Below are 12,718 nucleotides of genomic sequence, written 5' to 3'. Positions count from 1 at the left end.
TATTCACAACACATGGGTTACCTGACATCATAGTGTCGGATAACGGACCCCAATTTACTTCACAAGAATTTCAGACATTTCTCCAACGCCAAGGCATTCGCCACGCTCCCGTGGCTCCCTTCCACCCGGCGGCTAATGGAATGGCAGAGCGCGCGGTGCGCACGGCCAAGGAATCACTGGCACGCATGGCTCATTTGCCAATGCAGCAACGAGTAGCCACATTCTTAAGATGCCAGCACACCACCCCTTGCCCAATAACTGGCAAAGCCCCTTCCGAGTTGTTAATGGGAAGGAAACTACGTACGACGTTAGACAGATTACATCCCTTTTACGCTACCCCTTCCTACCCATCCTCTCCCCCCCCCTAGGGTTTTCATGGTAGGGGAAAGAGTGTTCGCTAAAAACTTTGCAGGGGATCCTAAATGGGTGCCTGGTGTTGTATCGGAGCTAACGGGGCCCTGTTCCTATAGGGTCCTCCTTGGAGATGGAAGAGTGTGGAGGAGGCACATAGATCAGCTGAGGCGAAGAGACACCGGTGCAGCGTCAAACAACTCAAATGTTCCAAATGTTATTCCAAGTTCACAAAGACCTGTTGACGCCGCCCATCAGCCCAGATCTGAGCGAACAACTAGCTCCGGCGGCCAAATCAATGATCCGATACCGGCAAGCTATCTACCTGGTGAGTTGGGAGGAGTTCCACGGTTTGGCCCTTCATGGACACTTCCTCGAAGCGATCCTCCCTCTACGGCGGCAGTCACTCCACAGCTAAGAAGATCGCAGCGCGTGCGCAGAAGGCCAACCAGGTTCCAGGATTACGCATGCGCGGACAAGGGGGAAGGAGTGTTGTATTCTCGGAGCGTCCACCAGCAGGTGGCGCTAGAGGAGGCCTGTCCACGCGCGCCCAGGATTGGTCGTTTTAAACAGGTTCCAGGGCGGCACGAGCATCAAGCCCCTATTGGCTACCGGCTTGACAGCTGGAGAATATAAATAGCTGTCAACCGGCTTTCAGTTCAGTTCAGTTACTAAGTTGAATAAATCAGTTACTGTTACTGGTTGTCTGTCAGTTATTACTGATACTTAATAGTTTCCTTGTTGTTCTTTTCCTTACATATTGAAAGAAACTTGTTTTGTTATTTTTGGCATTTGTTGCAAGTTTACTCTGAGTCTTAGCCTTCCTGACTCTGTCTTTGTAAATTTGGACCAGGGGTGTCAAACTCGAGGCTTGCAGTATGGACCCAGCCTGCAGGGTGCATATATCTGGCCTGTGAGGCTGGCCTGGGAATACCACGGTGCCTCTTCAAGCCAAAACAGGTGGGGGGATGCTTGTGGGCCCATTTTTGGCCTCCCCAGCCTCCGGCAGCACTCTGCTCGCCAAACTGGCCATGCGGAGGCACCAAGAGGCCTCCACATGGCCCATTTTTGGCCTCCCTGGGCTCCAGCAGCACTCTGCTGGCCAAACATGGGCCACACAGGCCTTCAGAGGCCTCCCTTGTCCTGTTACAGGCCAAAAAGGAGCCTCCATGAATCGGATCCAGCCCTCTCCGGTCTCATTTGGCACGGCTTTGCTATACTTACTTTTTGAAGATCTCCACAAGAGGCTGAGCCACATGGCAGAGAAGCCAAAGTCTTTTATTCAGAAGCCTGTGAAGCTGTAAGAAGGTGAGATGTAAGGAAAACAGTTTTTCCCTTCTGAATAAAAAGGCCGGCTTCTCTGCCATGAGGGCCTGCAGGCTTAGTTTGGGCCCAGTCTGGCCGGCAACAAGGAGCCTCCTGCTTGCAGCTGACTGGCTAGTTCGAATAAGCAGCTTCAGGGATTGGGGCACGGCAGCCAATCAACAAGGGGCTTACAGTTCAGCCTGGTGAGACAAAGGAAGCAAGCTCCTCATTGATTGACTGCTGCTGCTGGCTCAATCCCTGAAGCAGGAGGCTAGGCTTAGGCCTGCTGGCCACATGGGCCCAGCCGAAGCTGGTGAAACTGTTTTCCTTGGATTTCACATTTTTACAGCTTCACCATCATCTGAATAAAACACTTTGGTTTCTCTGCCTGTGGGTCAGCCTCTTCTGGCGCTCTGGAGATAGTAAGTAATCCATGGATTTGGGGATGGGAAAAGTAAGTGAAATCTGGGCCGCCAGCAAAGCAGGCCCAGTCTGTGGAGACGCGGCAGGGCAGGATGGGTGAGGAAGCAATTGCGGGGACCCCAGGGGAGCATGAGGTATCTCAGTGGATTGAAGGGAGGCCTTGGATAGCCTTCTCCAGCACTAGGCCCCACATGCTTTTCCCCACTCTGAGATACCTCATGTGCATTTAATGACCTGCGTATTCGATTAACAAATGCATTGGGGAAAACAGGGAGTAATCATGTTCATTTAATCAAATGAATCCTCAGGTTACAAATATAATTGAAAGGCTCTATTAGGTTCATAACTTGAGGATTTCCTGTGTAATGAGAGGGAGGGAGGGTCTCGGGGAAGTCCTGCCTTAGCACTTGGCCACCACAGGCTCTCCCCCCCCCCAATAAGTCCCGTGCCACACCCATCATGGCCATGCCACACGTCACGCCCACCATGACCACACCCACCTGGGCACGCCCTCTGAGATCAAACACAACCCTGATGGGGCCCTCAATGAAATCAAGTTTGACACTTCTGATTTGGACTATTTCCTGGTACTTTTGCCCCTCAGTATGTCAGAAAGCTCTTTGTACAACCCTGCAAGCTTGTTGGAGCCTCTTATTTTTCTATCTCTGTGTTATTGGGTTTTTTTTTGGGGGGGGGGCTTTATTATCCTTTTTTTCAAAGTATCCGAAGCATCCTGTACTTTCTTTCCCTTTAAGATCCCCATCCTTCCAATTCTCTCTCTTAGTTTGTTGAAGTCAATAACACTTGTTTGATTTTGTTCAGCTACTTGTCCCTGCATTATGGTGAATTCTAGTATGATATGGTCATTCTCCCTCAGAGTTCCTACCACTTCCTCTCCCTCAATCATTCTGTTCCTATTAGTAAGAATTAAGTCTAGTATAGTTGACCTCTAGATCCCTTCACCTTTTGAGAGATAAAGTTGTCAGCTAGACATGTTGGGGAGCCTGGTTAGTGGCCTGTAGTTATGTCCCTTTCCCCTAATAGTCCCCCAAATACGTTCAAACTGGCTTTCATCCTTGGCGTTGTCTATGTCTGTAGAGATATAGTAGTTCTTTACATACTGTGCAACTCCTTCCCCCTCTGTTTTGCGTTGGTTCTGTTTCTTTTGTACAGTCTATATCCTTCTAAGCAGAATGTTCCAATCATGGGTTCCATCACACAAGTTCCAGTAATAGCAACAATATCAGGCACTAGGATATCAGGTCCTCCCTGTTTGTTCCCCATACTTTGAGCATTAAGGTACAGGCATCTGAACCCTTTATGGTTGACCCAGTGTTTGCTTTCTGCATCTTCTGTTACATGCCTGAGTGCCCCTTCCTTCTCATCACACGTTTCCGCATTGTCTGATTTGTTATCTTGGGATTTGAGTTTTGGGTTTGTTCCTAAAAATTGGTCTCCCTCCCCCTTTTAATTAAAAGACCTATGGATAAGCCAAGCCAGAGCTTTCCCAAACACATTCTTCCAGTCTTTGTGAAGTGCAGCTGATCACTTGCCAGAAGTCCTTCCTCTAGGTAATGTAAACCATGGCCCATAAATCAAAACATCTCTTGATGGTACCATCTCTTAAGCCAGTGATTTACCTTTAAAATTCTATGTTCCCTCATTGGATGTTGACCTTCCACTGGCAGTATAGATGAAATACCATCTGTGCTCCTAATTCTTTTGCCTTCCTCCCTAGCTGTTCATAGCTGCTTGAAATGTTTTTCAGGCTTTATTTTGTTGTATCATTCTTCCTAACATGAAAGAGCAGAAAGGGATTATAATGGGATTGATTATGTGGGTAAGCCTTGTGTCACATCTTTGATCTTTGCATCTGGGAAACAACCCAACTCTTGATAGTTGTGCAGTCCACAAATTGCTGAGAAGTGAGTCACCAATCACCTGCTTATGTCTCTTTGGGGAACTCAGCAAACTCCTCTTTATGACAGTCTGAGCTACTTTTCTTCCTCATGGGAACATCTGAAACTCCAGATGTCCTGTGTGTTTTCTTACAGAGGGAGGATATGCAAATGATTGTTCAACTCCAGTGACAGGGACCTTCTCCTTGTATTTTTGTCCTTTCAGTGACATGCTGCCATTGGTCTGCCCCATGAGCTTCATTTTTTCCTGTAGTTGTTTCTTCCTTGCTGTATTTAGTTTGAATGCATACTTCTGCCTTTCCAAATAATTCCTCAGATGAGACTCAGAGGGGTTAGACATGCCTCTAGACCTTCCATTTTCTCCTCTAACAATCAGATCCATTTGGACTTGTTGCAGGTGTAATTTGAATCCTCCGTGGGCAGGAATACAAACAGCACATATCTTGCTGGTCGCTACAGAGTTAGCTATTACTTTCTTATGCTTCAGGATTTGTGCAGGTACAAATATATTTCTTATAGACTTTCTGCTTTAGACTTTTAGTTATAGGCTTTTAGGTGTGTGGGCTGGTAGCTTGATCCAATAGATTAAGTCCCAGTTCTCTGGAGATTGTAGTGAGCAATTCTTTGCTCTCGCAGCAACCTTTGCTGTTATGCAAATACAACCAGTGACTTACAGGGGACGGAAAGAGTTGTTGCGTTCAGCTATCCCCAGGGCTTTTGCAATCAGAGTACAGCCAATTGCCTCATTCTGAATAGTGGCAGGATTCTGGGGCTTCTGAACAGCCCTTTGATCTGTTCAGGTTGGCTTGACTTGCCTGGTGGCTGCTTCCTTGCAAAAACTGGTAATGTATATTTCTATCTGGGAGCTGCCGCTGCCTCACAGATGAGCAAAGCAAGGGGACTGCTTTAGTGGTGGTGCCTAACAGTTTGGACTGGTTCGGCAGAACCGGTAGTGGTTTGGCGGCCTGGTTCGCTGGAACTGGCAATGACCCAGGTCTGCCACACTCCCGAACCAGTTCCAGGGGCAGTGGTGGCGCCATCTTGTTTTTCAGTTCTGTGCATGTGCAGAACAATTTTAATTGTACTGCACATGCATGCACACATGCAAAGCACTCCCCTGAGCAAACACGACAGTAGTGCCTGCCACTTGGTTTCCCACTCCTGGTCCGCTTGGTTTTATCTTCAGTGGGAGGGGGCTGTGCTATGTCTCAAAGCTCCTTTGCTGGGTGGCTTTGCTTGAACATTGAATGAAATGACACCCCCACTCCTCCCCAGCCTCAATTAGAGACATTTCCAATCCACAGGTGTCTGCTGCAAATCAGCATGTTGAAAAAAAGAAAGAAAGATGTATTGCAACATCACAACCATCCCCAGCCTTTGGTAATTGTGTCAGATGTAAATATGGGACTCATGACCAGTGTCAACATTTTATCTTTGGTGCCCCCCTCCCACACACACACATTGGAATGGTTAGATCACTTGGGGGCCAGCAGGGCGAGCGCCATCCGAAGACTCCAGTTCAGCCTTGAAACGGGTCTCGTAAGGGGCAGCTCTACTACGTGTCTTCTGCAGAAAATGTGGACTGTGTGCTTAATGACTTCAAATGATCTTTCCAAAATGTTAGGAGATACATCATCGATGTCCATAAAGCTTACAAATGAGAAAGCAGAACGTAAAGATTTCCATTTTCTCAGATGGACAAAAGGATCCAGTCCCAATCAAATCACAGAATATTCAAAGCCGTCTTCTTTTTAAAATATTATTTTAGAAAACTATACTACCCACCTGTTTATACAGTAACCCACAAAAAAGAAATGAACGGCAATACAATGAAAGAGTTTACTGAAAACAATTTTTGCTTTGCCGCTTATCTGAGAGCTACCCCCTCCCCTTTATCTGACAATAAGCAGTGGGAGCGAAGGCTTGTGGGTCTGATGGGAAGCAAAACACCAAGATTCCCACTCCCCTCAGTGACAATGACTTCAGCAAGACAAGGCTGTCTCTGCAGGAGCCGGGAAGCTGATTGCACTCATTGTTGTTTTGCAAATCCTTAAAAGATTCCTCTAAGTGTGGTAGCTCAAGAGCACAGAATACGACATTACCAATCTGCAAGTTGCAGAAGGCGAGAAAGTGCTAAACCCGAAACCTTAGCAAATGTGAAATACTGAACAGAAGGCGCAAGTATCAACAGGGATTTGATTCCATTCGGGATGCCATTAATTCACATTACATCCTGACAAAGCCGTCATGCCCCACTCTGCCGTGATTCGACGCAGCCGCTTTAAAGCCTCTCTTGAGCTCAGAAAAAGCTTTAAACACACATTCAGGAGGGGATTGAGTGCCTGAAGGGGGCACAAACAACTAGGAAACAAGGGAAATGAACAAATGATGTTTGTTTGTTGATGGCAGGGGTCTTTCAGCTTCAGGTTACTGCCTCAGAAACTGGAGTTGAAGAAAATCACCAAGTGTCACAAGGGAGATTTATTTCCTTCATAAACGCCCCTTCACAGAGTTTCCTTGGCCACCACTACAGGATCCCCAAAGGACACAAGGGAAATCATGGGCCTCTGGGACTAATGGGTTGGTGTGGTTATATCAAACCTTTCACTCCTCTGAATGACCCAGGTTGGATTGCCAGATGGTGTGTGTGTGTGTGTGTGTGTTTGTGTGTGTGTGTGTGTGTGTTTGTGTGAACTAACGTGTGTGTGTGAGAGAGGGGAGGGGCTGCCTCCTTTCACATCTAGGAAACATGCAAGAGTCTTGCAACCAATTTAGCCAAACCATTCTCTGCTGATTGGCCTGAGCTGCAAGAAAAGGATGGACAGCCATTTGACTGCGATGGTAAAAGGTCTCCTGTCTTGAGCAGGGGGTTGGACTAGAAAACCTCCAGGGTCCCTTCCAGACCCAGGATTCTATAATGTTTTCTGTATCTTTTAGGCTAGTATGAACTATGGAGCTGAAGAAGCTGAAAAAATATGATAGGTTCAAAAAGCTTTAAGGAAAGATGAAGCATCTGAACCCAAGTTGGGCCCAGCTCCCACGCATGCAAGGAACCCATGGCAAAGTAGAGCCCCCCCCAATCTTGAGGGTGGGTGTATTTGTTTCTGTTGGGACTCCAGCACATCCTCCTCTCTTTGAAGCTGCTTAAGAAGAGGCTTTTGGCAGCTCCCGAGATCTTTCCTGAGATGTGCAAAGATAAGAGCAAGCAAAGAAGCCACCGACCTTTTCCAGCCCATCTTCCTTGAGGCTGATGATGTCCAAGTCAAAGTCAGTTCGAAGCCCGCTGGTTTTGTTGAAGGCAATTCGTCCCGTTAAGCCCTCCCACTGTGCCTGAAAGGCAGAAAGGAAGGAACAGTGGGTAGGGATGGCACCAGGGGAGGAGCGGCGATGAACATGTGACATAAAGGAACTCTGCATCAAGTGCATAAGTCAGAAGTGAGCTGCCCCTTTTAGCTTTGCTAAACCCATCACTGTGTCAGGCCTGAAGCGATATTTGCTTATGGATCTCAAACCTGCCACACTTTCTATTATTCTATTATGCATTTTCTATGGTGGGAAAATGGGAGCGGGAATTGTACGGAGTTAGATGATATGTAGCCATAACAACATTCTTTCTAAAAAGCCAAGGTCATCCTTTGTCTCTGCACTTCTGCACCTGGCCGGAACTAGAGGGGTGGAACTGCCAGCATGGCAATGGAAGAATGGACCATGTGATGAACTTGTGAGTGTGGGGGCAAGGTCTTGAACGTTCAACTGGTTGGGGAAAACCAGGAAGCTTTCAGATTCGGGTTTTCCCAGATGTGCCAACAAGGCTCTCTTCATAAATTGGAACTTTGAGCAATACTTTGCCTTGGACTCTGATTTACTTTTGGATGCTATTTGGAACTCTGACACACTGCTTCCTGTTCTGCAAAACTGGAGAAATCCACACACACCCTGTTGCCCCTTAGAAATGGTCGATGCTCACCGCTTCCGGTTCACTGGAGAGAACGATAAAGTGTTGTTGAGCTCTGAGCCCTGAAGGGGGAAAACTCTTTGGAGCTTTGGGTGAGATAGCCTAGAGGGAAAGCAAGGAGACCCTTCTAAGCCATCCCAGGCCATTTTTCTAGATGTTCCTTCCAAAACCAGCATTCATTCTGGAGCTATCCAGATGCTCCATTAAGGACTGGGAGATGTCATGGCCTGTGCTTCCTCTTCTTCCCTTCTCCCTCCATAATGTCATCACCGAGATCATCTTGGCTTCATCCTGCAATTTCATTGGGCCACTGCAGCAGCTGACTATCTGCAGGCAGAGTGCCGGAGTTGGGGGGTTGGGGAGGTGGAGGGTAGACTGCTCAAATCAAGCTTTGTACCGGCAGGGAGGCTAGAGATTAAGTTCAACCAGTCCTGGCTCACTCAAAAACTATTCTGAGCCTTGGTGTGGTATCTGCTGCTCCATCCATGAAAGACCAAGCTAGTCACATGCTTCTCTCTGTTCCTGGCCATGGATGTGAAGAGGTCCGACATGAGCCTTGGAAAACTACATGAGAAATCTCTGCCATAGGGGCAGATTCATCTCCAGTGGCCCAAGACAAACCTCTTGGCTGTGGCCCCAAAGGGGCTGATGAGAAAGAGGGAGATGGCTTACTATCATCATAACAGAAGTGGCCCTGAGCCCTATAAGGGTTTCCCTTCCCTTCCTTGCTCCTCCTGTTGCCCTCCAGGGGATCCCCTGGCTCTTCAAGTTCAGAAGAAACTTTTTAGTCCTCTCTTTGGTCTGCTGGATCTGGGCTGAACTTGGATGGTAGCAAATAGTGTTGCACCCTTCTTTTCTGGCTTCTTGTGGTGGTCTTCCATTTTTATAGCATGGATATGACATGGTGACTCATTCACTCCTCCAAGTCCCACAGAAATTAGTGGGGAAACCTTTGGTGCCTTAAGGATTCTGTGGGGTTGACTTGACTGAGGAGGGTGGAGAGACCGCAAGAGCAGCAGATCTTCTCTCACTGTTACTTATTCCCTCCCTCCAACCCTCCAAGCCGTTCTTCTGCTCTGCTCTGGTCTACTTGTGTTTGTGCTGAATACATGGGGCCCCTGGGAGCCAAATAAGTAGATAATCAGAAAAAACACTTTGCTGCCCTCTCATGGACACCTAGATCATGATTAGTACCCATCAGGTTGGCAGAAAGCATGGTGGGATGCCAAGGGAGACTGGCAGTTTCCCTGAGCCTCAGATCACAAGACGACCTTCATTGTATTTGCAATACTGCTGTGTGAAAGGGATATACATATTATCAGTATTTGCATTTTTTTCCATTTCATGTGCCTAAAGCAGACTTTTTACTGTTCTCAGTATTCTTTTGTTTGTAATTGCACACTGGAATGCTGCTGTCTTCTCACCACCGAACTAATCAAAAAATTTCCAAACTTGAGTAACTAACATAGCATCCAATGAAAGGTCTTGGAATCCTATTTGAATCATAATTTAGCCCAGGGGTCAATTATCTCCAGGCCTGTGAGTTATATGAATAATTAGAGGCATGGGGGGTTCCTGGTGACCAGACCCTGGGATGGGGTGGTTGCTTCATCCCTAGAACTCCTGGCTGGCCATCGCTCTTAATTCCTTACTGAACAGAGGGCAGGTAACTGAGAAAGGCAAGTACAGGGAAAGCAGCTAAGTGACAAAATCCCACTTGGTCATTCCTCATTATTTCCAAGATGCTGAGATGAGGAGAAGGAGGCTGCTGCGTTGCCTCTCTCAACTGTCCATCTGTTCTCAGACAATTGCAGACTTCTTTCTGGCTGGGAAGGCTGGCCTGGGTTGGGGTGGGTAGAGGATTTCAGCTGGGGTAGTGGCCACCCAGAGCCAGGCATTACCCGAGAGCTGGAAGCTGAACTCTGTCGCCCTGTGATCTACAAGAGCATTAGTTGATGTTCTGACATGAGAGAAAAAATCTGCATTATTCCTTAACGGGGGAACTCCTTGGATGCAGAGCTTTAAGTCAGGAAAATAACAAATAACATATTTTTTCAAAGGGATAAGCTTTTGTGACAGGCAGCTACAGCTTATGAAAGTGTATGCCTTTTATTTAAATCTGTTATTTGGAAATTTGTGGTGATGGAGAAGACTCTAGATCAAGGGTCTGCAACCTTAAACACTCAAAGAGCCATTTGGACCCGTTTCCCACAGAAAATAAAACACCAGGAGCCACAAAACCTGGGTGGGCGTGGTCAACTTGATATCACTCACTCCCACCCAGTCACATGACACACACCCCTGCAATGCCTACCCGGTGTTTTCTTTTTTATGGGAAACATCTCTCTCTCTCTCTCTCTCTCTCCCTCCCTCCCCCCTCTCTCATATCTCTCTGTCTCTTTCTCCATCTCTTTCTCTCTCTCTCCCCCCTCTCTCTGTGTCTCTCTCTTTCTTTCTCTCTCTCTCTCTCTCTCATATCTCTCTCTGTCTCTTTCTCCCTCTCTGTCTCTCTCTCATGTGTGTGTGTTCCCAAAAACAGGTGAGGGTTGGTGGGTTTTTTTTTTTTTTTGCTGATATTGTTCTTTCTTCTTCTTTGGGTGCCTTTTACCATATGATTTAAATCAAGAGTCATTTTGGGTTCCCAGATAAATGAAGCTCTTTGTCCTCCTGCTGTGGCTCCCTGTCAGCTGAACCCACCATTGGCTGAGCCTGCCCCTCGCCCTCCCCTCCCAGTCACTCCTTTCCTGGCCTGAGAAGGTAAGGGCGACAATGGGGGATGAAGATTTGCTCCATATTCCAGAGCAGGAGTGAAGTGCCCCTGTACTTGCTTCCTCTTGTGAGCACTTCTTCCAGCCCTTGTTGGTGTTGTATGCACCTCAGTCGCTTGGGGAGATGTGTGATTTGCTCTCCACCCTTAGACATTCGCCTGACTCCTGCTCTGGAATCTGGAGTGAGTCTCCATCCCCCACTGTCGCCTTTACCTTCTCAGGGCAGGCGAGGACTAGGAGGGTAGGGCAAAGGGCGGGGCCAGCCAGCGGTGGGTTCAGCCGACAGGGAGCCAAAGCAGGAGGACAAAGGAGCCACATGCAGCTCCAGACCCATGGATTGCCAACACCTGCTCTAGAGGGTCCCTTGGACTGCAAGGAGATCCAATCAGTCAATCCTGAAGGAAATCAAACTTGATTGTCATTTGGCCACTTTGGAAGCTGAAGCTCAAATACTTTAGCCATCGAAAGAGAAGAGAGGACTCCTTGGAAAAGACCCTGATGTTGGGAAAGAGGGAAGGAGAAGGGGGCAGCAGAAGGTAAGATGGTTTAGATGGCATCAGGTAGAACACAATGTTGCTAGTTTCTGGGCAAGATCTATTTATTTTGTACATATTTTAATCTTATACTTTACATTTAAAATTTTATGTCATATAGTATGCCTTACTTTAATTGTGGTGCTTCTGACATGAATAAATAAATATTGGGCATGAATTTGGGCAAAGTCTAGGGGGTGGGGGAGGGTGGGGGAAGCGGGGGGGGGGGCTGGTGTGCTGTGGTCCATGGTGTCACAGACAGTTTCACATGACTTAGCAACAGAACAGCAATCAACACCTTTTAATCAAATCTTGTTATTTGAAAAGCTACTACCTCGCTCCTCCCAATTTTTGGCTGTGATAGACTACCCTACTATAAGGTGTACTTATTATGACTTTCTCCTCTCCGACCAAACATGTTTTTTGAGAAGAGAGAGACCAAGGTTTTGGTTTTCCACTCATCCTCCTTTCCCTTCCATTTTATCTGATGGATAAATTAAAATAAGCTGGCCAGAGCCGAGTCCAGATCTCAATGGTGTCTGAACGCACAGATCAGATTAACTTGGAAGCCTTGCCTGGTTCCAGCTCTGATTTACAGGGCCTGACCTGCCTCCTTTAGTTCAGCTCAACTGTCCCTTCTTGTCAAAAGCATCTGTTGTGCCATGGAGGGGATGGCCAGCTTCAAAAAGGCCGTCTGTTCAGAGCTGCTCCCAAGAGGGCTGCTGAAGTAGCTGCTTTACGGTGTTGCTTCCAGCAGCAGATTTTGCAAATTTGCAACTAGCTAAAGCACAAGGAAGCAGGAGGCCCCAGGATAAGGCCGATCCCAGAGAAAACACAAACAGTTTTAAGAGCATCCAAAGTAGTCATTGCATCTAGCCTGGGAATTGGGAAGAAAGCGAGAAAAGCATTCAGGCCTCTGAATTTCCTTTCTGGCTTTTAGTCCAAATTCTGTCATTGCTTACTGCCGGGTAGATTGTGAACTGCACTTTGATCAGCTAATGGACATTTTGCTAATGTCCCTCTCAATTCTATGGTGGAGGCAGCAGAGAAGTATCAGGTGCCTCTTATTATTTGGCTCATTCCATTGACTAGTTGTCAGAACTGCCCTGCAGCAGGTCCTTCTGAAGGGTTCACTCATAACCAGATAGCAAGGAAGTTGGTAGCTGTGTCCCACACCTCCTGCTTCTTGACAAGCGGTTTTGAGTAGCCCCCTTCTTCTGACCCTCAAAGTAATAAGTACAGCCTCCATTTCAAGTCATTGCACAGCCATCTTTCTCTATGTTACGGCTGAATTATTATTACAGCTTTTCAAGTGGATGGACAACTCTCCACCGTGACGCAGAAGTGCCACAGCTTGTGGACAAAAATATTTCCTTCCTAATCAGGGTCATTTAACTCCGCTGGCTGGCCAGCGACGTAAGTGTAGTCTCTCTCTCTCGCTCTCCACACTGAGCAAAGTTTTAC

The 12,718-nt window shown here is 47.2% G+C and overlaps 1 protein-coding gene across 2 annotated transcripts in view; it reads right to left on the bottom strand.

Annotated features, from left to right (window-relative positions):
• GRIK3 (glutamate ionotropic receptor kainate type subunit 3) overlaps positions 1 to 12,718 on the bottom strand; it is a 301,429-nt gene that overhangs the window by 74,260 nt on the left and 214,451 nt on the right. For both annotated transcript variants that reach the window (XM_081961775.1, XM_081961776.1), the window contains exon 8: positions 7,221 to 7,328. In XM_081961775.1, coding sequence (XP_081817901.1) covers positions 7,221 to 7,328 — 108 coding nt within the window. The remainder of the gene's footprint in view (positions 1 to 7,220; positions 7,329 to 12,718) is intronic.

The sequence above is a fragment of the Natrix helvetica genome (genome assembly GCF_964273705.1).
Source record: "Natrix helvetica genome assembly, chromosome: 9".
In the NCBI taxonomy this organism is placed as follows: domain Eukaryota; kingdom Metazoa; phylum Chordata; class Lepidosauria; order Squamata; family Natricidae; genus Natrix; species Natrix helvetica.
Note: the sequence above shows the minus strand (reverse complement) of the source record. Positions and strands in the feature narration are given on the sequence as shown.